The sequence below is a fragment of the Chaetodon auriga genome, chromosome 2 (genome assembly GCF_051107435.1).
Source record: "Chaetodon auriga isolate fChaAug3 chromosome 2, fChaAug3.hap1, whole genome shotgun sequence".
NCBI classification, from domain to species: Eukaryota; Metazoa; Chordata; class Actinopteri; order Chaetodontiformes; family Chaetodontidae; genus Chaetodon; species Chaetodon auriga.
In genome coordinates this window covers 6901857-6927500 of record NC_135075.1, presented here as the reverse complement: position 1 = coordinate 6927500, position 25644 = coordinate 6901857, and the positions used below count along the sequence as shown (strand labels likewise).

At 46.1% G+C, this 25644-nt stretch overlaps 1 protein-coding gene across 2 annotated transcripts in view; it reads left to right on the top strand.

Moving 5' to 3' along the window:
* gata2a (GATA binding protein 2a) overlaps nucleotides 1-8943 on the top strand; it is a 13495-nt gene extending 4552 nt beyond the window's left edge. For both annotated transcript variants that reach the window (XM_076751495.1, XM_076751487.1), the window contains exons 2-6: nucleotides 156-584; nucleotides 1274-1849; nucleotides 4440-4585; nucleotides 6910-7035; nucleotides 7720-8943. In XM_076751495.1, the coding sequence (XP_076607610.1) occupies nucleotides 356-584; nucleotides 1274-1849; nucleotides 4440-4585; nucleotides 6910-7035; nucleotides 7720-8019 (1377 nt within the window). In that variant the 5' untranslated portion in view covers nucleotides 156-355 and the 3' untranslated portion in view covers nucleotides 8020-8943. The remainder of the gene's footprint in view (nucleotides 1-155; nucleotides 585-1273; nucleotides 1850-4439; nucleotides 4586-6909; nucleotides 7036-7719) is intronic.
* The last annotated feature ends 16701 nt before the right edge of the window (nucleotides 8944-25644 follow it).

The following is a 25644-nucleotide window of genomic DNA, read 5'->3' as shown; positions in this document are numbered from 1 at the left end:
ATCATTAGGACTCTAAAGTGCGCGGAGTTTATTTCTCATGTCAACTGCTATGAATAGATAAAAAGCATATACAGGATGCCTCTTCTTTGCATGGAGGGAGAGCTGGAGCGGCCACCGTGGTGATGAATTAACAGTGTGTTTTCGTCTCATTGCAGGTATAACTGAGGAGAAAGGAGGAGATCGGCTTATTTAAGGATTCTATTTCTGAAGTAAATAAACCCAGCCGAGACTGTCACAGCTCAGGAACTATACTGTAAGGAGGATTTAACTCCCTTTACCTTGGAGGTAAACGTAGCCTCAAAGTAGCGCAACACACAGAGCCGCCTTCAGGGGAAAGGAGACGACCGGCTCAGCCATGGAGGTCGCAGCGGCCGATCAGTCTCGGTGGATGGCGCACCATCACGCAGTGCTGAACGGCCAGCACCCGGACTCTCACCACCACAGTCTGAGCCACAACTACATGGAGCCCATGGCGCCTTTGCTGCCCCAGGACGAAGTTGACATGTTTCTGAACCACTTGGACTCTCAAGGGAACCCCTACTACACCAACTCCCGGGCAAGGGTCACATACAGCCAAGCACACGGTAAGATGCGCGCAAGAGTGCAGTCAGAGCGGTGTGATGACAAATGAGGAACACTGTTAAAAATATTTTTTATTAAGGCCTTATTCATGTTTTTATATAATTCATCAACGATGAACCAGAACATGCATCATGTGTGGAATTACGTAGAGACACTTTAAACAGAGTGCAGCGGGCCAAATCTGGACTTTTCTGGGACAATTCAGCAACATACAAGGAATTTCTAGCAAATGACAGCGAGAGGAAAGGGAAGTATGTCATTTAACCCCTCTGTGCTGGGGCAGGGGTTTCTGCAGGGAGAGAGAGAGAGAGAGGGGGAGAGAGAGAGAGGCACTTCCCGGATATAAAATAAAAACCGCAAATTTACTAATAACAATCTTTAGTCCGAGAGCTGCAGTCGATGAAAAGATACTGAGGAGAAGCTCCTTTCAGTGTGTTTTATGCAGACCTTAAGCTTGTTGAATAGACACGAAGCGAGAGTAATTTAATGGAAAGCATTTTGGATAATTAACCGGTTGTGAGAAAAATAAAATTAGTTAAATAATAGCAACTTAAAAAACCTGGAACTAAATGTCGGACTCGATTAATTCAGAGTTTTTAACAGGTAAGGACTTTAAAGATAAAGATCTTTCTGGTGTGTCACAAAAAGTTCAAATAAAGCCTTTTATTAAATAGATCGTTTTGAATTGCAGCTCGCCTCACTGGGAACCAGGTTTGCCGACCACACCTCATCCACAGCCCCGGTATTCCCTGGCTGGACCCAGGGAAAGCAGCCCTGTCCGCTGCCCACCACCACAACGCATGGGCGGTCAGCCACTTCAGCAAACCCGGCCTGCACACCACCGGCTCCGGCTACCCCTGCAGCAGCAGCACCGGCACGGCCCCGGTGTCGTCGCTCACTCCGGCGTCCCACTCCAGCCCGCACCTCTATAGCTTCCCCCCTACCCCCCCGAAAGACGTGTCCCCGGACCCCGGCCCTACCTCTCCGACCTCCACCTCGACCAGGATGGACGAGAAGGAGTCGATCAAGTACCAAGTGCCGCTGACAGACGGGATGAAAATGGAGAGCTGCAGTCCGCTCCGCAGCGGCCTGGCCTCCATGAACAGCCAGGCTGCGGCCACCACGCATCACCCCATCCCGACCTACCCGGCCTACTCCCTGCCACCCCACGAGTACGGCGGCAGTCTCTTCCACCCCGGCAGCCTCCTCGGCGGCTCCTCCTCCAGCTTCACGCCCAAATGCAAAAGCAAAGCCAGGTCGAGCTCAGGTGAGTCTCACGTGTGTTTGAATTTCTCCCTCACATCAGATGGCAGATCGCGCTGATAAGGCCTAATTAAATAGTTATGGTTTATTCAGATGAGCGGTAAAGCGGTGTACTCTATCCAATCCTTCATCGGTAGATAAATATTTCATTTGTCACCATTTGTATTAATATTACCATAACCTGCAGCTGTCAAACATTTCGTTTACAGTGTGTGGTCGTGCGGGAATTTGCGCAAGTGTTTTTTTTGTTGTTGTTATTTTATTTGCTTTAAACCGTCAGCTCTGTGTTGACGCTGCTGTGTGCTTTCATAAGCATGACTTGTTGCTCTGCTGGGATCACGCACCAAACGTGTGATCGTTTCATTTCGGACCCTCCTGGCCTCTTGTGAGCTCCCGGCACTTCAGCCGGTCCACTTCAGAGAGATGAAACTCATCACACTAATCGGGATCAACTATGCACTAAATGCCCAATAGGGCGCACAATTAAATGAAACTTAAAGAAAGTGGGATCAGACCTAATTAAAATTAATCAATTACTCATATAGATTTCTTGTTGGTTTGGCCAAAAATAAACGCAATTCTAATTTGACCACATATTCAACACTAACATCGACTTCAGTTCAGTTCGTCTCTCCAGCTCCATGTTCAGACAGTCCAGCGGCCTCATCTTCGTGCCATTGGCTTGTTTTCTTTTAAACGTGGCCTTTATTGCACTTAAAAATGAAGGAGTCACGACGCCCTGGCTCCTGCCATATCCTGTATACCTCCGAGTGAACAAATCACGACCTCCACCCCGCCCACAGCTCTCCCCAGTACTAACAAAGCGCAGGCGACAGAGCCCTGCTGTTTGTGTTTTTAAGCATGGCCTTGGCCCAGTGCGCTGACATGGAGTTGAGGCACACAGCAGATCTGCTTCTTTGTAGAGATGAAAGTGTATTTAATAACGCTGCTGCAACATGCACCATCTCAATGCTTGGAGAGCAGGGCAGAGTAATCCTGATTAAAAGCACACATTCTCGGTTTTACACAAAATTCTCCAAGCCAGTCAAATTGTTTTTGATAAAACACAGTCTATTATCTGACTGTCTGGATAAGCACCTGATTCAATAGACTGCATGTGTCAGGAGCAATATTTAGGCTTTATGCCTGACATTAATGTGCAGACATTCGAAAAACAACTCAGTCTGGTAATGGCTCTGTAATTTCCCTACATTGTTCCAGCTGTTGTGCTTTGAATTAATGAAAAAAAAAAGAAAAAAAAAAAAAAGACATCACAGACTGCGAACAAGTTTGCTCCAAATGTAGTGCTGTAATTATCCTTATTGTCATCCACTGTCCCCATGCTTTTTAATACACCCGGGGAATGTTCAGTGGCTGATAATCTGAGTGAATGTGAACTGTTGTAGCAGAGAAATGTTATACTGTGACATTTAAAAGAAGCTGACCAGACTGTGCCTGAATCAGTAACACAAACATATCAGCTACGACATTAAAAAGGCTCTTATCTATCAAAGTCGGTGTCCAGTGCCAGTAATGGTGATTGATTGTTGTACAAAATGCCACAATGACATTTCAGCTGTCAGCACATATACCTTACAGTCGTGGGGCTTCCTGCTGAACTAGCCTCAAACCAGAACTCCTCCTCCTCTCTAACCTACCTTTCACACCAAGCTTCCCATTCTTCTTCCCTTATTTCAACACGAAACATTGCATAAGACGTAGCACATCAGTCATTGCTGGTGAATATTTTAAGTGTTAATGAAGCCACTTTAATGTGGTCGCTGGATTGCGAAACCCGTAAGAGGAAGAGAAGGGAGGTACAAAAAAGCGGCAAGGTGCATTTCAAAGGGGACATAGCTTTTTGCTCGGGTCAGATTCCATTGTGGAGTGAGGGTGGGACTGTGGGTGTCACTGGCATTATAACACGAATAATGAGATGATGCTCTAGGGAGAGAAGGATACTTGAATTAAATGAAGCGGTCGGTTTAGCAACAGGCTGTTTGAAGTCAGTCAAACCTGAATAGGCGAGGAGAGCATGTGAGGAAGCAGGTTTCTGTGTAGAGGAGCACAAGAATGCACAGGAAGACCATTTCACAGCCACGGTTTGAGGGTAACTTCATCAAAGCAATGTTGGACTCAACGCCATTTCTATATTACTAATTGCTGACAACTGGCATGCAAGCCTTTCATCAAAGGCTGCAACACTGTCCGGCACATTTAATACCACCACCACACACTTATGTTTCCTCTGATGGGTGCCCACTGAGTTGATGAATAATGTAGTCCTAATTTGATGGTGTGTCTCATTCTTCTTGTTGGACACCTCTGGACATGTTCTGGCTGTCTGTGACCTCCCCACTCTGGATCGGTTTACATAGAGGTGTCTGTGTCCATGACAGCCGTGCACACTTGGTACACCTGCACTCTGATATGAGACAGATTTTCACTTCATATTACGTTGCCATATAGGGTCGTCCTGCACCGTGCGGTAGCCCGATCGGGCCGGACAGCTGCTATGTGTTGCTTCTGACAGAGGGTGAATTTTTTAATTATATAAATTTTCTTTTCGTCTCCTCCTCTTGAACTATATGCAGAGGGCCGTGAATGTGTAAACTGTGGTGCCACCTCCACCCCTCTGTGGCGACGGGATGGTACCGGCCACTATCTGTGCAACGCCTGCGGACTGTACCACAAGATGAACGGCCAGAACCGACCACTTATCAAGCCCAAACGTAGACTGGTGAGTCCCTCTTCTTACTCCATCGCTCCACTCTGAGAGAAGGCACCCAAATATGAGCACAAAGCAGATGCCGGCAGCACAATTCCAGGAAAGTTATATTTTCCCTATGATCTTCCTGGAATTGTTTGTCCCCCTCACCCCCCGATGATCCGCCTTCATGGCCTGTTACAATACTGCTACTATTGCCATTGTTCCTGCTATCATTATTGCTGGTACTTCTGATACTGTTACTGATACCAATGCCCATGCTGCTTTAGTTAACACCATGCTTGAGTAAATGAAAAGCAGCGTGGACATATAACACTCCTGTCATGGATGTACCACTGCTCCAGAGCTGTACAGCCACTTCTGACATTAACCCTTCTAAAGCTGGACACATTTCTCTGTCATCGTTTATTCATTTTAACAATTACAAATCTGTGTATTTTAATGATCTATCTATGCCTGTCTGTCTGTCTATTTCACATTAAGTTTTGTTGAACAAGAGCACACAAAATTGTTTGCATCTTTTTACAGCCTTTTGTCATTTTTCTGAGGTTTGGTATTTTACAGGATCTCCTTGTTCTGCAGAAATAAGAGTTTTATTTTTATTTTGCATGCGAGTGTGTCAACAAAGGTCCAGGTGTCCTGGTGTCTGCAAAATCAGACATAGCCACAAATAACAATACATTTGTGCAAATTAAAAGAGTTTTCTCCATAGATGGTTAATTGGTTAGTAAAAATAAAGATAAGCATGATAAACACAAGCCACTTATAACTTCTTCAAATATTAGTGATTGAAATAAATAAACAGCAACAAGGCTATAATTAATAACAACAAGAATAATGCATGGCTAAATTATTCCGAATTAATTATTGCCTTTCCATGCAACAATTAGGGTTTTTGTTTTGTTTAGTTTTTTTTAGTTTAGTGCTGGTATAACCTTTGCACGTTAATAAAAAGGGATCTGTTCTATCTCACTTACCCAGGCTAATTATGATTGCGCAGGCTGTAGCCTGGGTCTAATGGTCTTCATTAACATTAACTGGTCATTTGACGTGCAAATAAATTGTCCTCTATCAGGAGATCGGTAATGATATTAAGGATGGGCTCAAAAAAAAAATAAAAAATAAAAAATACGCCCCACCAGAGCCTATTATGATTCTGCCATATTTTGCCTATTTTTTCGTGTTGTTCCTTCACCACCTCCACGTCGGTCCTCCTCGCGAAAAGTCCCATTACTTTTTTCCACTGGCTCGGCCCATGTGGCTGCAGCTTTTGCATTTTCAGCTCAAGTGTTTTTCAGAGTTGTGTTCAAAGGGGCATCCAGTTGTTTCCTATCCGGATATCTGCCCGGCCCAGATAAGGAAGTCAGGCTCCCGGCTGTTTCCGCCTTCAACCAGCGCGCTGCATTCTCTATGGCCAGACTGACATATACTGTAAAGAGATTATCACAACACTGGAGGAGCCGCTATGTGTGAAGAGACAGACCGTGAGGGGCGGGGATTGGAAAATAAATGGATTTATGTTCTTCTCTTGTTTGTCGTCCTCGGTGGCTAGCGGTGGCCTGCAGCCTGAGCGCAGCAGCGGCTTCTTTCCTTTAAAAAGATGGGCTCCGTGTTTTACTGCGCATAGAAATGACGGCCTTATTGTTGCTCTCCGGGTCAACAGCAACGAGTCCACCTGAAATTAATTAAAAGAAAAAACCTGGATGCTGCCTGCAAAGCAAAGAGCCGGAGGGTTCTTGCATGTTAAGCTAATGTTTCTTATTATGTGTGAAGAATTGATCCGCAATGGACGCAGCAGCAGCACGTTGCCAGGCGGGACACCGGGTCTTACATGACTTTGTAGGCCAGTTCCCCTGGATCAGGATAAATAAAGGGTTTACACAGGGCCCGCCTTATGACCTGTTACTACCAGCATGCTTATTTTTTATTTATTAAATATGATAAAATGCTAATGATCGGAAAGCGTGTACAGAATCAGGCATTCTCCAGAAAAATGTCCCCACATCCTTCAGCACAAATGAGAAAATCCGATCATGGTTGCAGCGGTCTGCTTACATGCAATTGATTTAATAGAGGAGTCAAGCAATTTTTCCAGTCTGAGTGGCCCTCCTTATGATGCTTTTCTGTTCATGGTCCGAGTAGAAAGATCACTAAAATCCACGTGCCGCCTTCTGTCTCTTCCTGACTTTGTGCTGATGCACCAATCGCAGACTTGAGTGGAATGACACCTGTAGTGATATTTAACGCGCTGTGTCTGTGCAGCACGCTGTCCGCGCTGACCTCTCCGGCTTGTCAATGACTCATTATTCATGGTGTGTTTTTTCTGCTCCCTTCAGTCCGCCGCGCGACGCGCAGGCACCTGCTGTGCAAACTGCCAGACCACCACCACCACCCTGTGGAGGCGCAACGGGAACGGAGACCCGGTGTGTAACGCCTGCGGCCTTTACTTTAAACTGCACAATGTAAGTAGCCTGGAAAAAAAAACAAAAAACAAAAAAACTTATGTGCGGGTTTTTTTTTGGGGGGGGGCGGCTGGTCGTTAACTGGTCAAGTGGGCGGACAGCTCCTATCGATTTAGGAGCAGAGAAGCTGTGAGAGTGTGGAGGCAAAGCCTGCTCACCCTGTCGAGCAGAACCCACCGGTCGTCTTTTTTTTATTAATCCATCGTTGTTTCAATGGGGGGCGTTACTCCCCGGAGAGGCTGCAGGGTGGGACTGTCATTCAGTGTAACGGCGTCGGTTACACTGATGAGGATTTGTCTGAGGCTGCGCCTTTTCAGCTCCAGCCAGCCCTCATCCCCATGTATTCATATTGACCAGGACGGTTCTGTTTGGTTTTAAATCAGACAAAAGCCCCAGAACGCCCCCGACTCGCCTTATAATAGAGCCATATATGCAAAACAGCTGCTCCTTATTTATTGCATTTGTTTCACACTGCTGTAACTCAAAATATCGGGCTGCCCTGACAGACGTGCATGTAACTCCTAATTGGCAACGCGATAAGTGACATACTCATGGTGACGTTTGAAATGATGAGCTGGTAAACAAGCAGGCTCTAACAGCAAAACAGACCCGAAGCACTACAACGTAGTCTGTCAGCGATGCTTTTGTCTGGCCTGCCTTGAGCTAATGTGCTGCTCTCCACAGGTCAACAGACCCCTGACCATGAAGAAAGAAGGCATCCAGACACGCAACCGCAAGATGTCCAGCAAGTCCAAGAGGAACAAACGAGCAGGGGACGGCTTCGACGAGCTCTCCAAGTGCATGCAGGACAAGGCCTCTCCCTTCGGCAGCGCGCCCGGCCTCACCAGTCACATGGCCCACATGGGTCACCTGCCCCCCTTCAGCCACTCTGGACACATGCTGCCTACTCCCACGCCTATTCACCCTTCATTTGGCCACCCCCACCACTCCAATCGCTCGCCGGTCTGGGCTGAGCCTCACTGAGGCCCCTCCAGGCCCAGACCTCCTCCGCCTGTAGGAGCCACAACATCGCCATTAACACTAAATGGCCCTCCACATCGCGTCGAAAGCTGAGCAGACTTGTTGCGTCATGTACAGTGGTTGGAAGGGAGAGACCTTCGGTTGGACTTAATGACTGAAGGTCGCGTCATGCCTGACCTCACTGATGGGACGCTGCAGAGCAGGACTTTAGAGGACTCTGTCAAGAGCTAATGTGACGAGGGGTTTGTTAGTCCCCGGGTGACTGAGGCTTGCAGGAATGGAGTGAACGGAGACGCTTGTCATTCTTTTTGCTTATTTTTACTAAGTCACTTTGGTACCCACCTCTCCCTGATCCTGTAACAGGAGACTCACGAGAGGTCTTAAAAAGGACCGCTGTTTTCACCTCACAAGCATCTTGTTATATACTGAGATACCTGCACCCTGTCCATCCCCAGGCTGTCGTCCACAGCTGCTGTGGACAGCAAGACAAACTCTTCGGCGCTGGAAATCCCAAGACTGGCTCACAGCTACAGCACCCCGTACACCTCTGTTACGAACCAGACAGCTGCAGACTACAGTACCCACAAGCCAGTGCTCTCCTCACATGCTGGATTGTACACCACCACAACGCTCACCTGTTTTTAATAATGGACTTTTATGGAAAAAAGACACAGTAAATAGAGTGTTTATAAATGCTTAATTGCTATTATTGTTGTTATATTTGATGTTATAATTATTGCTACGATAATTTATTTTCACTCTTTAAGCTTTCCTCAAAGACACATGGAAACTGTTATGATTTGAATTTCATGGTTATTACGTAAAGAAAAACACTGACCTATCTTAGATGAAAAGTCCCTGAGCTGTACGTTTTTATCATTTTTTCCATCTCACAAAAGTAAAGGAAATAAAGTTTAATACTAAAGTAAAATCTGTCACTGCCTCGTGAGTTCAGTCTGTCTTTCTTTGTCATCCCTGCATACACACACAGCATGTAGCGCTGGACTAAACTCTCCTTTTAATAAGAGTGCTTGATTATTAAAATCCTAAGTGATATCAGATGCATCATGGGAAGCTCTGTGATCCCCTAAGCGTGGTAATGCTTTGGTCAGGCTCCTCCTTTATCTGTGATGGCGCGTTGTTAAGAGAAGGCCTCTTTGTGGAGCTGGAGCTGAGGCCCCAGGCTGGACCACTGTACCCAGACAGCAGGCTCCAGCGAAGGGCTCCAGAGTCACACACAGTCATACATATGCACATACCCACATGCTCACACAGACACTCGTGAAGAAAACCAAAAAAAACAACAACAACTACAATCCCGAATTCACACTCTTATTTCACCAAGTAACCCACACATGGTCTGTTTTTTATAACCATTTTTTTTTTTTTTTTTAGGAATTTGTATGTGGCAAACTCTGAGTCATGAGTGCAGTTCAGGGGGAGCCTTTCTCACTCGCCGTGTCTGTCGGAGTGGCCCTCTCTCTTGGCTGCGGTGATTGGAGTGAGAGGAAGGACAGCGGGTCTTTAGTGGGAGAGCGGAGAGGAAGGAAAGGCAATCAGGCGACCTGAGCAAACACGTGGGGGTCTGCTCAGACCCTTTGCACACAGATGTGCGCGCAGCTGAGGCTGCCAGGAAGCAGGCGTCGACTCTGCTGCTCCCTCATCTCGCCCTCTTTTTCTTTCTCTTTCTCTTTGTTTTGTTTCTTTTTTCTCTCTCCCTCTTTCTGTTCTCACGTTTATTCTGTTTGTCTTTCATTCTCCTCTGTTCTCTCTCTCTGTGTTGGTCTCTCCCTCCCCATTTGGACGATTACAGTAAAATAAAGGGGCTGAAAAGGAACTTTGAACAGAGCCAGCAGCTAATGAGTCTGCTCGATTAGGGCCAATTTGAGGTCATCATCACGGAGTTCAACATACCCTCACACACCCACTGCACAAACCACCCGATTAAACAGTCTAAGCTAAAAGTGGACCGCTACCCCTCCCTGAACCCTCCGCCCAGCTCACATCTGCTGGACTGCTGTGGAGGTTGATCTGCTGGGGTTTCCCAGGGGCTTGATCAGTCCAAATTGGTAATAATATTTATCCCAGGGATTTATATAGGTGCTGTTTTGTTCTCCAGTGTCGCTGGAGCACTGTCTTGTCAGCTTATGCTACATCATAGCACCCACAACACTGACTCTGCTGTACACATATGGATACAGGACTGCAGCACTGCCTCTGAGTGTTTGTTTCCAGAGAGGGGGTGGGATCCCCGATCCACTTGCTGAACACCAGTGAAAATGTAATGCTCGACTGCCAATAAGCAGTCCAGCCATCTGTGTGTAGCGCAGTGCTGTGGGTGCTGGGCCGTGTACAGGCCACAGCTCCAGCGGGCTGTGTGCTGCTGCTGCAGCCAGAGAGCCTGCTCGGCCGGGCTTGGCCGGACTCCCGGAGCCTGAGAGGGGGAGATGGAGAGAGCCAGCGCTCTTCAATGAGGCCCTCCAGAGGGAAGGGGCAGCCCTCCCAAAAATAATACAGCAGTCTGCCAGGCCAGCGACTCCCAGAGCTGCCCTTGCCTGAACACACACACACACACACACACACACACACACACACACACACACACACACAAATACGCATACATGAACACACACACACATAGATACATACATACAAGGATGGTGTGTGACAAAGCCTCTCATGTCTGATGCAGGGGCAGTGTTTGTGTTTATGGGATGCAGGGCAGCATGAAAAGACATTAGGCAGCAGCCACATGACATGCACACTTGCTCTTGAAATGAATGCTTGGCTGAGTGTTTTGGTCGTCGGCATGTGCCACTGTTGCTGCTGCTATTAAATTCATATACAGACTCTGTAAAGAGCGAGTGTTGCATACTTTTTACCCACAGAGCCTCAGTAGACCGACCGCTACATCGAACAGGACATCCTCTCCTAGCTCACATCATGAATTACGTGACACGAAAAGAGCCATAAAATAGGATGTTACTTATCTTCACTATCAAAGCGGAGTTCCATAGACGTGATGAAGAGGAGAGATCTCGGATGCGTCGGCGGGGTGAACATGGTGGCCACCTAGATCAGAGCACAGAGAGGTTTACGACTTCAACCTGGAACTGGATGTTTCAACTCATCTCGACTCCCCACCTCCTTTTCTGCCTCCCCTCTGCTCTTCCGTTTGTCCTCACCAACCCCCCCCCCCTCCACCACCACCACCACCTCCAGCGATGCTCATTCCCTCTCTGAGCTCCATGGAACTCTCCATCTCTTCATTTCCCCCCCTCTCCAACCCCCCTACTACTCCCACTCTTTTCTTGTCTCCCACTCCCCCAGTGTATTTGTTTTTCCATCAAATTGAATTAGCGGAATCAAAAGGTATCCCGACCATCCCCTCACAAAGTTGAGTTAGGGAGAGAGAGACACAGAAGATGAAAGGAAGTGGAGCGCAGTTCAGATGCAGGTCTCTTAGTGTGTGTGTTGCAGTGGGGGTTGACCTTTGCCTGGGCCCAACTAAAAAAGAATCCCTCCTTCCTCAGACCCCTAGAAGGATATTAAGGCTGCAAAATGGGACAATATTTAGATAATGATATTTAGATAATAAAAAGCATGAAACATGTATGTTTGTCATTATTTGCCATGAAGTTCAGCCACTCAGTAAGTTGCTGGTTTGCTGACCTTCAGCAAAAAGAGAACTTACACTTTGCTACGCCATGATGAAGCTTTAAGCACTGAACTGAATTGCGATGGCTCGAGTCATAGTGAGTGTGCTATTAAGACCCACACGTGAACTTCCTCTTTTCAGGGATCAAGAGAAATTCATAGAAATACCCCTCTGACAGGAAAAAGGTGGGTACATTCAGTAAAACACCTGGTGAGCACTATTCATAGAAACCACTTGACACTAAAATTAATCAACCGTAACGCGTAGCGATGATGTGATCGGCAAAGCTTTGACACTCATAACTCGCTCAGAGAGAAGCGGGGCTGACAGCAGATAATCACCGATGACCTCTGTTGACAGGAAACAACCGCATCCTGACCTGCCAGAACGCCAAATCTCACTGATGATCTCTCCGAGTGTCAGAAATTAGTCGAGAAAGTCAAAAGTGCTCTGATCTGGCGCTGTTTTCGTCTCCCGCACTTTGGGCCTTACATCGCTGCACTTGTTACAGCTGCATACCAAGCTTGACTGAGGACATGGATTTTCAAAGCAGCAAAAAAAAAAAAAAAGAAAAACAGGAAGTGAGAAGTTCAAACAGGAAATACTTATGTTCTACTATTAGGACCAATTAAGACCATAGAGGTTTGAAAAGGACAGTAAGAAGAGATTGATGAGGAGGGGTCGTAGGTTTGTACAGTATTTAAGTGTAATTCTCATCCTGCAGGCCGACATCCATTTTTTCCTTATGAAACCCACAGACCATATCATATGAAAGTTGTCTGTGTCCAATATGTCTTTACTTTAGATGATTTTTTTGCGCTTAGAACCATCATATATTTTAAGCGGGATGCACACTAAAAAAAAAAAAAAAAAAAAAATTACTTTTCAGTGGTCAAATTTAAAAAAATGTCAATGTAAAATTAAATGGCCGCATTCAGAAAGACTGCTCTGAATATTTAACCAGCATCAACTGGATAGCTGGCTGATATGAAAGCAGAGAAGTGAAAGGGGGAAAGAAATGGGGAGAGGGTTTCGTATCAGTCATTGGTGGCTGGAGATGGAGCTTATTGCAACAGTTTGTGGTTTTAAAAAGGTTTCTGGGTAGAGTGTAGTAATAGTGAAAGAGGTCTATGACTGCATAGAGTTACAGGTCTTTGTGGCTGCTATGTTGTACTCCTAGATGATTATCCCCTCTATAACTGGGTTTCCACTTGCCCTCTCTGCTGCCAGGGATGTTGCTGCCACGCTAATGTGTCTGGACTCTTCTGTTTGCACACAATCCCAACTGAAATGAGGCAGATACAAAATCCTGACACCATTCAGTTCCCCTAATCACATGGACTTACTGCAATTTAAACTAAGACCATTATAAATTAGCATCAGTCATCTGATCGTTTTTCGATTCAGATCATGCATTTTTTCTGCGGCAGTCAAGGGCGTAATCTGTTAACACAGTAGCTGTCAGAAACAGGGTGTGGACATGCAGAGCACTCCTGCCTCGACTCACCCTGAAAATGAGGTCAGTCTCCTCTCACCTGGGACAGGGAGCATTCAGGATGTTCACCTGGGACAGGTAGTGTTCAGCTCTCATTCATGCCGTGCTCTGCTGTGCTGAGGCCCTCCTGCTCACCTGCTCCGGCAGACAAATTCATCCCCACTGTCTGAGGACAAATGAGCCCATTCATCTGGAGGCTCCCATTGACAAACTGGGGGGCAAGTACAGTACTAATGCCTGGGAGGGCTCAGGGGAGTGGGCGTCTGGACCTGCCATCCTCTTCCGCGCCCATATAATGTCCCTCGCCATTCCCAGCCCCCGCCCCGCTCCGCTCGCTTTCACTGGCAGGTAACTGGAGAAAGGCATGAGTAAGGGAGTCGAGGGCACCGTGGCCCATGGCCAGGATGGAGAGGATGGGACCCAGGTGCCTACCCCTGGATGGATCCTCTGGACACTCCCACAGGGACTGATGACCAGACAGAGAACGGGAGGACTGTGGAGGACAGTAGAAGCCCACAGAGACCTGCCATGCCCTGCTCAGAATCCCAAGCTGTTCAGCTCGCTATTGTAGACGAACGATGGCTGCTTGTGTGGTGGATTAAGTGACAGAGCTGCTCTGTGGCTGCCCTGAATTCACTTTGAAGCCTACTTCATTCTCATGGACCAAGTTGTCCTCACAACAAAGCATAGCTGCTCTTAATGCATTGAGGCATTCAGATATTTCTAGGTCGCATGCATGCAGAGCACACGTCTGCTTATAACATGTTTGCCTGTACGCAGAGGTACACCACAGAAATGCGGACATGGCTGCTAAAGCGCACAGAAGGAGCCAGCCGGCCAGGCCTCATTTGAGTCCTGCACATCTTGTCACTCATGCAGAAACGCTGCATGAGGTGAGGGCATTCCTAGACGACTTTCCTCAGCATTTATCTTCAGTACGAGATTTTGTTGTGTCTATGGCTTTGCTCACCCAATACTTGTCAGGTTAATACAGATAGGAGGACACAAACACAGAGAGAGAGAGAGAGAGACACACACACACACACACACACACACACACACACACACACACACACACACACACACAGGCTAGTTTTAAGAAAATGTACCATTCAATGAGACACTGTGTGTTTCATTGATTGAAAAAAAGCATAATGTGATTAAATGGTCAGTGGACCACAGGAACAGTTTGGAGACAGAGGAGAAAGATGAAAGCATTACAAAACTGTGGATGTGAGGAGCTCTGTTACGGTCCACACAGCAGAAAAAAGCAGGAAGAAAGTTTTAGATATCTCTTACTGTGTCAATGTTTTGTTCTTGTAAGCAGACATTTAGCACTTTACAATTAAGCATGGTCAGAGAGACGTGCAGCATGCACACCTCGATTACCTTTACATGCACGAACTGGACAGACAGCCTGATCTTCGACGGCCTCTCCTTATTTAAAATTTTTTTTTTTTTGACTTCAGAACAGTTTCGGGACAGGAGACGTGTGCAAACCTGCAACCATTACACAGCAGATACCAGAATTCAGTGGAGACAGAAATAATCAGGGCCATCACACATGCATACACTCACACACGCACTGCAGGCCTATCTGTTGAGGATCAGTATAAAAAAACGCGTTGTGCTCACTCATTGGCTCAGTGGGATGTTGCAACCCCAGCGCCTAACTGGTCCTTATCTCCCCTGAGCAGACTGCACAGCTTGATATGCATCTGTCATATTTGTCGGAAAGAAAAGACACCGCGGTGAAAGCACGATGAGTCAAAAAAAAAAAAAAAACGGGCCAGCGACATAAACTCACTTCCCTGCAGTTTCTGCATGACCGTGATCATTTACTTGTATGTGTTCCCCGGTTGCAAAGATGCTCGGGACAAACACAGCTGCGGACGCGCGATATTACGCCCTTGCGTTTGCAGTTTCCTTGCATGTGGATATTGCAGTACACCTGATCATGCTTACATGCCGGAGCAGGTGGACATTTTGGCAGTCACGCCGTCCTGTAAGAAAATACGAAGCCAACGGCAGATTGTCATCATTCCATCATGGCCATTACCATGACAACAGATAAGGCCCTGTCCTCTTGTCATCATAGCGGCCTTGCATCGGCTCCATCAGATGCTGTGGCTAGCTGAGCCTCTACCTGTGCGGGCAGGAGTGTCTATCTGAGGGCTATCTGGCCTGATAAGAGCTGGGAATGAGACAGCAGAGCGACACGTTTACCACCGAGCTGCTCACAGCACTACAGGTTGCAAAGAATGCAGACAGAGTGGATGGTGCCAGAGTTTAAGTGGCACAGACAGCTTCTCCACACGTGTGCACTGTTCCTGACACAAGCAAACATGCAGCCAAACATGCAGCCAAACAACAAGATATGCTCAAAGTGATCCTCTCCAGTATCTGTTTCTTCCAGTGGCTGTTAAAGAGGTCAAAGGTCATGTGGACAGGTATAATCTCTGCTCTCTTGCTCTGGTTACATCGAGTCTCTTTCTCTGTGCTACATTTATGCCTCTGATTGACTTTTAGCCTGCCAAACCATCATTAATTGGCATCACACACACACACACACACACACACACACACACACACACACACACACACACACGCGCACTCATACAAACACCTTATACACATATGCACTGATGCATGCACACACACAAACACGGAGCATCTAATCCAGCTAATCCACCCTGCCAGTTGAACAACTGGTAACATGGTTAATCACCCATGTAAAAATAAAGACAAGACCAAATTGACTGATAGAATTATTCCATTTACTCTTCTGATTAAAACATTTCACCACTGCCATGGTTCACTGGAGATCATCTCGAAAAAAAGAAAACAACACATGAAAATTAATTAAAAGTCAGCGATGTAAACGGCTTCATTCAATTATTGGTGCAAATAACAAGCTCTGTAGCATGATAACTGGCATGTACAGACACATCGAATTAGCTTAGAGGAAAAACAGGGAATCAGGGAGCCTCTTTGAAACTCTCTAAAAGGGCAGGACAGACTTCTTGAAACAGGAGACACTTTCTCCAAACAAGGGAAGCTCTCTCCTGAAAGGGAAGAATGAGCAGTTTACGACAGCCAGAAATGCTCGCTGGACACGAGCTCGTTCGACCTCCGGCCACTTCCCAACAGCCTTTGCTCCGAGTGTGACATCACAGGCCACAGCGGGTGTGTGTGTGTGTCTGCGTGCGTGTTGCAGGGGGGTCAAAGTGAAGTGTGCGGAGACAGCAGGGTGCAGGCCGAACTACAAGAGGACAGAGGCAGAGAAAGGCAGTGAGACAAAGGAAAAGTGTGGTGGCTGAGAGAGGGCTCTCTGATTCGTTTCCTTGGCAGGATGACAAAACTGTGCGGAATGCAGCGGAGAGGGGAAAGAGAAGTGATCAAGAGCTCAAGAACGAAAAGAGGGGGAAAAAATAGACGACAGACGAGAAGAGAGAGGCCTGCTGAATAAGCCAGGATGGCAGGGCCTTCCATTGATTCATTTCCCCTTTCCCACCCTATTACCATTCTCCATTCCTCTCTCCCCCTCTCTGCTGTAACCATACGGCCATTAGTAAAATGCACACTGTTCCTTTCAGCACTAAAACAAAAATCATCTTTCTGATCTGGCAAAGGGAAAAAAAAATCAAGGTGAGTCAAGGTGAGTGTCTGTACAGTGACACACAGAGATCTGTACATTGAAGACAGAGGCAATCTGTACATGCCAACTACGCAGTGAAGTCAACACCACCTACAATAATTTAGACACATACAAGTGTGCACAGACATGGCAGGCTGTGTACTCACACACAGGACACACACAAAATTACAGTGGAGAGGGCAACAGGCTGCCTCTGTCAGACACATTTCACAGTGGCCTATCACGGCCAGCCATACCAGGCCTGCGGCCAACCACTGCTTATGCTCTGGGTAAACACTACCACCTCGGCTACATGGAGTCGCGCGCGCACACACACACTCCCAGAGTGCCATCCAATGTGCGGGTCCAGTCACACATACAGGCTGTGTGATTAATGGAGTGTGAGCATTAGACATGACAGCATTACTAAGCCTCTATGATAAAGAGCCACACGCAGCCACTCTGTTTCCTTTCGGCTGTTTTTGTGCCCATCGCCTGTGTCCATCCTTTGTCCACTGACTCTGGACTCCTGTCAAGTCACCTCGGCATTTTGCTCAGAAATACCCCTTTGGCATAATGTTTCATTTTTAATTTGACAGTGATGAAATGCTCTGCCTTGGTAAAGTATTTTTAATACCTCCATTATACTTTACAGGGTCCATACTGAATACTGGCAGCAGATCCAAGTTTCGTGCACACACACACACACACACACACACACACACACACACACACACACACACACACAGAGTATCAAAGGACAGTGAGAATATTAGCAATTCCAAAATGCGTGCCCAAGGTTCTCAGTGTGTGTTAGGTTTTTAGCCGGTGTAAATGTTAAGCTCTCAACAACATGCTCTCAGTGCTGACAGAAGTGCATCCTCTGAGAGTTTATTCAGAAGACTGAACTGCAGCCCCATGTTTACACAGTGCTAAGTCAGGTCATGAGTCATTTGCGCAGTTATTCAACAGTTTGAATGTAGTTTGGCTTCATTATATGCCCATCATGTGACAGCAGTCAGCCAGAGCACCCCCCCCCCCCCCCCCCCCACGGCTCCATAACCCTTCTTCCCTCCTCTGCATCTTCTCATGCCCGTCTCACCCCCAGCCCCCCGCCCCCACACACCCACCTTCCACTGGCGCCTGTACGGTTAGTTAAGGATTGCCACAGGACATCATGTGACAAACAAGCAAACACACACAAACACACAGCTGAGAGTGCGCGCTCAGACACACACGCAGACACATCAGCAGATGTACAAGCATGTAAACTACAAGCGCCAACACATCCATTCGTCATTCTCCCTTCCATTGACTTTCATGTGGGCTAAGCTGAACGAGCAGTTCAGCGCTCCAACAATAGAATCCATTCTGCTGGCTGTAGCGAAGCTGTGTGTCTGTGTGCGTTGGTCCCAGCAGTGGCCAGACACACCTTGAGGCAAAATGTTATCACTTACTTACTGTAGTTACAGCCTTAGTAAATCTAAGATTTGTTGCTTGTTTTTGTATGTGACAAGTTCATTTCTGCTGATCATGAATCAGTGTTTCCAAAGTATTTATATGGCTTGTCCTTTGACAACTGCATTGCCATTAATGTTTGAGAAAGAAAGGATTCAAGCACACATGATTTATTTGGGGGATTTCTTCATTTTGTGACGTGTGGATGTCAGAACAACAAGAAATATTAATATCTTGAAAGGAAGCCATTATGAGGATAACACCCTGCTGATCCCCACACTCATTACTTGACCTCCTTAACTACAGTATCCAACCCAGCCTCAGCTCACTTGAACCCCCCAAACCCCCCCCCAGTCCCAACACTCCTAACTTTCCCTCCTTGTCTGGCAGACCTCCAACGTCTGAAACTCTAGACAGCGCTGGTTCTGCCCTTTCTACAAAATTTAGGAAGCCATTACCAACATCAAATCATTACTTCAGGAAAAGGGAGAGAGAGTGATGCGTGGGGGTGGGGGTGGTGGAGCGACGACGAAAGAAAGAGAAAGAACAAGACACACACACAGGAACGGGGAGAGATATCAGATGTCTCCTCTTCTCAGTCACTCCATTCTGATTATGTGCACAGACTCGTTTTACTAATACAGAATGAAACGATAGCTGTAATAAACTGAACGAAATCACTGACCGAGAGGGTTAGAGCCCTGGATGCAACCACACACGCTCCCTGCAGCGAGGCTCTGCATGCAAAAATAAAGTCAAATACCTCAAAAAAATTGTTTTTACAAGAACTGAAGCTCGGACTAATGCAGAGACATCACCTATGTGTGTCTGCATTATGAACACGAGACAGACTCGATGAAAAGACCCCGAAAACGCAAGTGAAACGACGTGGTACTACCACCTGTTAGATTTACGATAAAGGCCATCGATTCCTCTTTTCATGCCCTCCTCCCAATACTTCTGCTTTCCCCAACTCTCACTCTCACTTTCTCTCGCTGCTGCACTGTCACCCCAACACTAATCCAGTTCAAATGTAAACAGGCTTAGGTCTTCATTCCTTACTTAAACCGTATCAAATGTATCAAAGCAGAGGCTCAGTGGTGTCCTTGGCTACAGAGGGGTCAGACTGGGGCCACACGGGGCCACACACTCTACTCAATTAGCCCAAGAGCCAGTCGGTCTGACTGACCAATAGTGTGTTCTTGTGTGTGTGGCAGAAGGACACAGTGCGTGCACACGCATGGCCAAGTCTGTGTCTACATAGTGCAATATATCTGTGCGTAATCACATGTGAGTGTGTATGACTGAATGTAAATGGTGCTGTGTACTGGGTTAATAGGTCAACTCACAGTTATAAGGGGCATGAGTATATGTATATAATCTTGCATGTGAGTGTGTGTGTGTGTGTGTGTGTGTGTGTGTGTGTGTGTGTGTGCCTAGCAGAGACATGGAGTATCAAAGCTGCATCAACCAAAAGGGAAAATATGTGAAAGGTTGTCTGCAGGCTGAGAACAATGATGCAGTTTATGTTTGCAGCAACATTATTTCTCTGGTGAAGTCAACAGCCCCGTGGAGTCCTCCACAGCCTCGAGAGCTTCTTCTCTTTTTCCACAAACCCTGAATATTCTTTTTTTAAAAATTATTTTAAATATAACATTGAGTACAATCCGCTCTCAGATGAGACACACGTGACTTCTTCAGTCTCACCAAAGCTCCATCCGGCGTTAAATTAGCATCAAAGACAAGTAGCAAATGACCATCACAACTTGCGTACAGGCACGAGAAAGTTTACTTAAGACGCTGAACGAAAGCGGTAAACTTGTCAGTTCTGATGCTGATTGAAATCCGCCTTTAGTGTCTCATTGTACAAGATAATTTGGCCATTTCTTTCTTCCTGAGGAGACTCTCACTTCTCATGTGGAATGGTTTTTCTAAGATAATATCCTTGCATCTACCCTTTGACCCTCACTATGACAAGCTGGTACATTCTTAGTTGATACATATGTGGGAAAGCTCTCATTATCTTGTTCTATCACGGAACAGTAGGAGGAGAGGATGGCTCCCAGGAGACCTTAATTACAATCAGTTTTCTTGTCAAGCTCCAATCTCATTGGCCACAAACATCTTGTTGCTCACGTTCAAAAGCTCCAGCCAATTGGATACAATAAAACTAATTAGCAGAAGTGAAACCACGGTTGAGCTCAACAATTGAATCCAGACTCACTGAATAAATTCGTATCGAATAATGTCTAGTTTTTTATTGAATCATCACCTGAGGGATTTCTCCCTGGAAGAATCATTCAGGTCAACATATTTTGTGGGCTCTGGAGGTCCCTTAGGGGCCCTCTGGTATAAGGGACCCTCTTTTCAATCTCAATCCCAAACCCATCACTCTTCCTGAGGCACTCAACTGTCAATGTGACCCTGATCTGGGAACCCAGTCTTATCTGATCCCCCAGGGCTCCCTGGGGGGTGCAGGGGTAGAGGTGGGGCGTCCCAGCCGAGCCAAGCCAAGCCAAGCCATGTCTACATACCTCCCCACAAACAGTGATGGCAAAACTTTCACCCAGTGAGGCGAGACCCAACTGTGAGAGTATATGCCTTAATAGATGGGTATCAGGTTAAACAGAGATTGGACACCAGGTCCAGAATACAGGATGAAGGTCATAGTGTGGGCTTGAATTAGGTTTCAAATCTATTAGCTATTAGGCAGTTGTGTCTATTTGCTAGAAAATATCATTATTAACCTGTTTTAAAACTGTTTATACCATGAAGGGAAAGGAGGAAAAGTCACAAATTGCCAGTGGTGGAAGAAATATTTGGATCCTTTACTCAAAAGTGAAAGTAGTTAAAGTTAATACCTTTTTTTCAAGTCCTACTGTGTGTGTGTGTGTGTGTGTGTGTGTGTGTGTGGGTCACATTCATTGTATAAGAGGATGAGACTGTGCTTTCTATGTAAATGTTAATCTCAAAATAAATTCAAGTACAGCTGTCAGATTACTGCAGTGCTGAACTGTAGTGCAGTACAAATGGAAAGTGGCACAAAAAGCAAATACTCAACAAAGGACAAGTACCTCAAACTTCTACTTTTGTACAGTACTTGACTAAATGTACTTTGTTACACTGTATGTGGTAATCTGATAATATCAAATATGACTCTGCAGTGACTCTGGACATGTTTCCTTTGTGTATTGAGAACATTATGATACATTATACATATCAGAGGATGGGCAGCTTTCTGCTGCTTCAACAGTACAAACACACGTTCAAATAATGAAAAGCATTTGCTTTTTGAATGGGGTTTTTCTTTTTTCTCTTTTCAACGAAATAACACTGATAAATGACAAACATTCAATAAGATTCTGAAACAGGTACTGATACTTCAATGCATCAGTGACTTCAGAATGGAGACGTGACTGCTTGGGTTTAACGGGGGAAGTTACTTTGACATATTTTTAGTGACTTGCCAACAGCTACTAGGTCCGATTTAGAGAAAACAATCAGCCACAAGGTCCATTCATGAGCTGCTCTGGAGCAGCTGAAGGCAAAAAAAAAATCTGAAAAAGCTGCGCTGTTGTGTAACCGGCGCTGACCTCCGAGGTGAAGACTGAAAACAGAAACTTTCCTATTTTACGTCAAGTCTCATGTGATGTTGATATTTGTGGCCTCATGTATCACATCGAGCACTAGTATTTAAGTGAACGCTCTGTCAGTGTGTTTGTGGATGACATTGTATCCGTGTGTTGACTTGTCTCTCCTTCCCTTTATCGACAGGCTCCATCATGCAGGCATAAACTCTGTCGGGTCTTGCGGCTAATCGTCCCGAGGCTCGTCCATCAGACACAGATTCAATTGGAGCCTTTTAATTAATAATGCCGTTTATCGGGGCGGGCGGGGGTGGCGGGTAATTGGGATGCCTGATTAGGCTCCGGAGGAAGCTTTTAAGCCAGCAAGGTTATCAGTGCTCCTCCCTCCGCCTGTCATCATCCGCTCAAAGTGGGCTCTGGCTTCCCTTCGCTCTTGTCTGATCACTTTTATTTTATCATCTTCCCCTGCTGGTTCCTCTGTCTTTTCCCGTTCTAATCTACGCTTTGCTGCCATCAACACGTGTCTGACATGAAATTCCTTCAGCGGATCATATATCTCGGCGCGTAAACCGTCACATTTTCATACATCATTCTCCCACCTCCCTGCGGTCTCAGCCTGAGTCAGACTTCATGTTGCACGAAGTGAGGCTCAGCACTCGCAGAGCTGGACAGCTCCTGTCCAACCTGATGTGAATGGAGACTTATTGATCCCAGCAGGCTGTGGTTTGGGGGCCCTAATGCATTTACACCCTGCTATAGTCCCTCCACATATTCTGTTTGTCCCTCTTAATTACAGCTGCACCACAACAGATCCATGACACTCCCCTGATGCTCAATGACTTTCTCTAGGCTCTCCTTTTTTTTTTTTTCACTCATCCTATTCTCCCCTTTTCTCCCCCACCCTGACTTCTCTGGGATCCCTGGGGTATTCTCTCTAACGGTAGTGTTTGTAAGGCCAGTCTGGTGTTGGCATGGCTGATGTATTTTGGTGTGCAGCGATGTGTTCTTTCAAATTGATTCAAATTGGCCAATAGTGCATGGCAACAATGAGGAAACACCCACAACTGTCAACTGAGGCTCCGCGTTGTTGTTAGCTGAGGTGCTGTCAACATCAGACAGTATCATTCATTTAACACGATCTGATTCGGTCTATGTCTCATTGCGCCAGCATACCGCACGTGAGGTCTTCAGCCAGTTTGAACTGGTAAAAAGCCGTGATGTAACTGCAAGATAAGTGACTTCAATAATCAGCGACATAAATGATTTTGAGCATGAATTTCACCATAAGGACCCCGACCGCATAAACTCACAGGCTGCTGACCTCTAAGAGAACACGAGCAAGAAAACAGGGAGATTGATTTAGGTATCAAACTAAAAAGAAAGCGAGGGGAAGGGAGATGAAACAGTTTATTGTTGTGAATTACTGCTTCTGACAGATCAAACAACAGTTTTGTTAGTGTAGGACTAAAACGTGTCTTCCTCTCTGCCTCCCTCCCTCCATCTCTGTCTTCCTCTCTCTTGGTATGCTGTGATCTCTGAGGAACGTCCCACCCTGTCTCCGTCTCAAACTTTTAACCCCACCTTTACCTCCTCAAAACATTGTCTTAAAAATGGCTTTCTTCCATTGCCGTGCTGCCCTGTCCTCGTTTTCACTCCCCTGCCCCCCCCCCCCGGTCACTCAATCAGAGGAGCGCCGGAGTGCTTTTACTGCGAACATCAGCTACACTTTGTGGACCAAAAAAAGCCCGAACCCGAGATTAAGTTAGTTCTTATGAAACCAACAGCACACATTCAGATGAACAGTAATAACAGATGAATCATTGTGGATAAAAACAAATCACGTTTCTTTCCATGGAATAAAACACTTTAATGTCCCATGTGACTAATATCTAACGGGGAGATAATGGTGTTAGGGGTTATGCTGGGGAGATCTGTGATCTCTGTCTGCCTGTTTGGAGAAGACACGTAAATCATCGGAGAATAGTCTTAAAATGTGACACAAGAGAGAGCCAGATAAGAGAGGCAGGGAGGGAGGGCTGGGACAACGAGAAGACAGCTTACATACCAGTCTGTTTATGACAGTGATCATTCAAACACTTAACCTGACACGTTCAAATGGCTTTATTCCTCTGTGACACCCATCTGGCCCTCCATGTGAAATGTATGATTCTGCTCCTTGTGATAATTAAAAGTCCTTGTCAGTACATTATGTATGACCATGATTTTCATTACACGCTAACACAGAATCATTTTGCACACACACCTTTTAAGTGAGGAGCAACAGGGGCTGCTCAGACGCTCTGCTGCACGAAACTATCTTCAGCGTTTTATCTAAAAATGCTATCAGCGAAAAGAGAAAGCCTTATTTGAGCTGACTATAAATTTTTTTTTGGTTATACTTAGTTATCGTTTTGTCTACGAGGAAGAAAAAAAAAAAAAAAACGTGGCTTGTAAATCTTTGGGGGTCGGGGGTGGGCTGCTCCAGGTGCTCATTTGTGTGGTGTTGTTGTGCCGCGCTTCCCAGAAATCATGTGCCATTAAATCAGTTGGTCCAGTAATACCACAACTTTTGTTTTTATGTCTTGCTTTCTTTATTTGCTCAGTCAGTAGATCCTTTGATCACAGTCACTGAACAAAAATCAAACTAAATAAAAACCTTTAAAGGCCCTGACGACGTCGTTTCTCAGTCTGACTCTGGAGCGGGGGTGACATTTCTGTATTTGTGTTTTTCTCTGTGTTCCTGTCCCTGCTTTCAAGTGGGCGGGCGACAGTGGGAAGGACGTCACATACCTCTGTGCACCAATCAGGATTCAGCAACATTTGAATGAGAATCTCATGACAGTTGTGGGGTCATTGGCTGAAGCTGCCGGGCCACTGTCAATCAAATTCAACCAAACCACACCCACGCAGCCCTCATAGAGCTGATGAGCTGAACGATAAACTCAATGTCTTTTTCTGACTTAAACTTTGATTGTAGCTTATTTAGTAATTAATGATGTCATGGTTTACTAATATGTGTCAGTATTTATTTATGGTGTGCGCACACACACACACACACACACACACACACACACACACACACACACTTGACATCTCTGCCCCTACATTAAAAAAGGATATGAAAGAAGAAAATGAATGCTTGCAGGGGAATTATACCAACAGTACTATGAGCTGGTGGTGACTTACAGTACAATACTAACTTGCTTAATATTATGGACTTTAGTTATCATTCCATCCCACTGTTGCCTGCTGGTCTCCTCACATCCCACTTCTCTGTTTTGGTGTGATGTGGTCTTAAGTGGTTGGACCAGGGAGTTCTGTCCCATGGCCCATCCGTTGGCTGACTCTTAATCCAGTTAGGGCTGAGGGGGTCTGGCGTTTCCCGTCTTGGCTGAGCAGGCTGCGCTAAATGAGGTTTTTACTTGCCTTAGGGGAGCCCAACTTTAATGGACCCGGGTAAATGAATACATGAGGAAGAGAGGCAGACCAGTGCAGGGAAGGCTGCTCGGACCGGAGGAGAAGGAAGGACAGTGACAGTAATTAACAGGTAAAGCGATCAGTCAATCCACTGATCAATCAAATGTGAACCAGTCTCTCAGGTAATCAATGACAAAGCCGCATCTTAAGGACAAGGAAGCGCACAAGTGTACAGATGTCTGCCGGCAGATAGGGTTATTAAATAAATCACAAAAGGCTAAGGTAATGGCGTAAAGCTGAGTGAATAAACACGGAGGCAGTAGGGGTCTATACACTGCTCAGTGCACTTCCTCTCTCCCACTACTGGAAAAGAAAC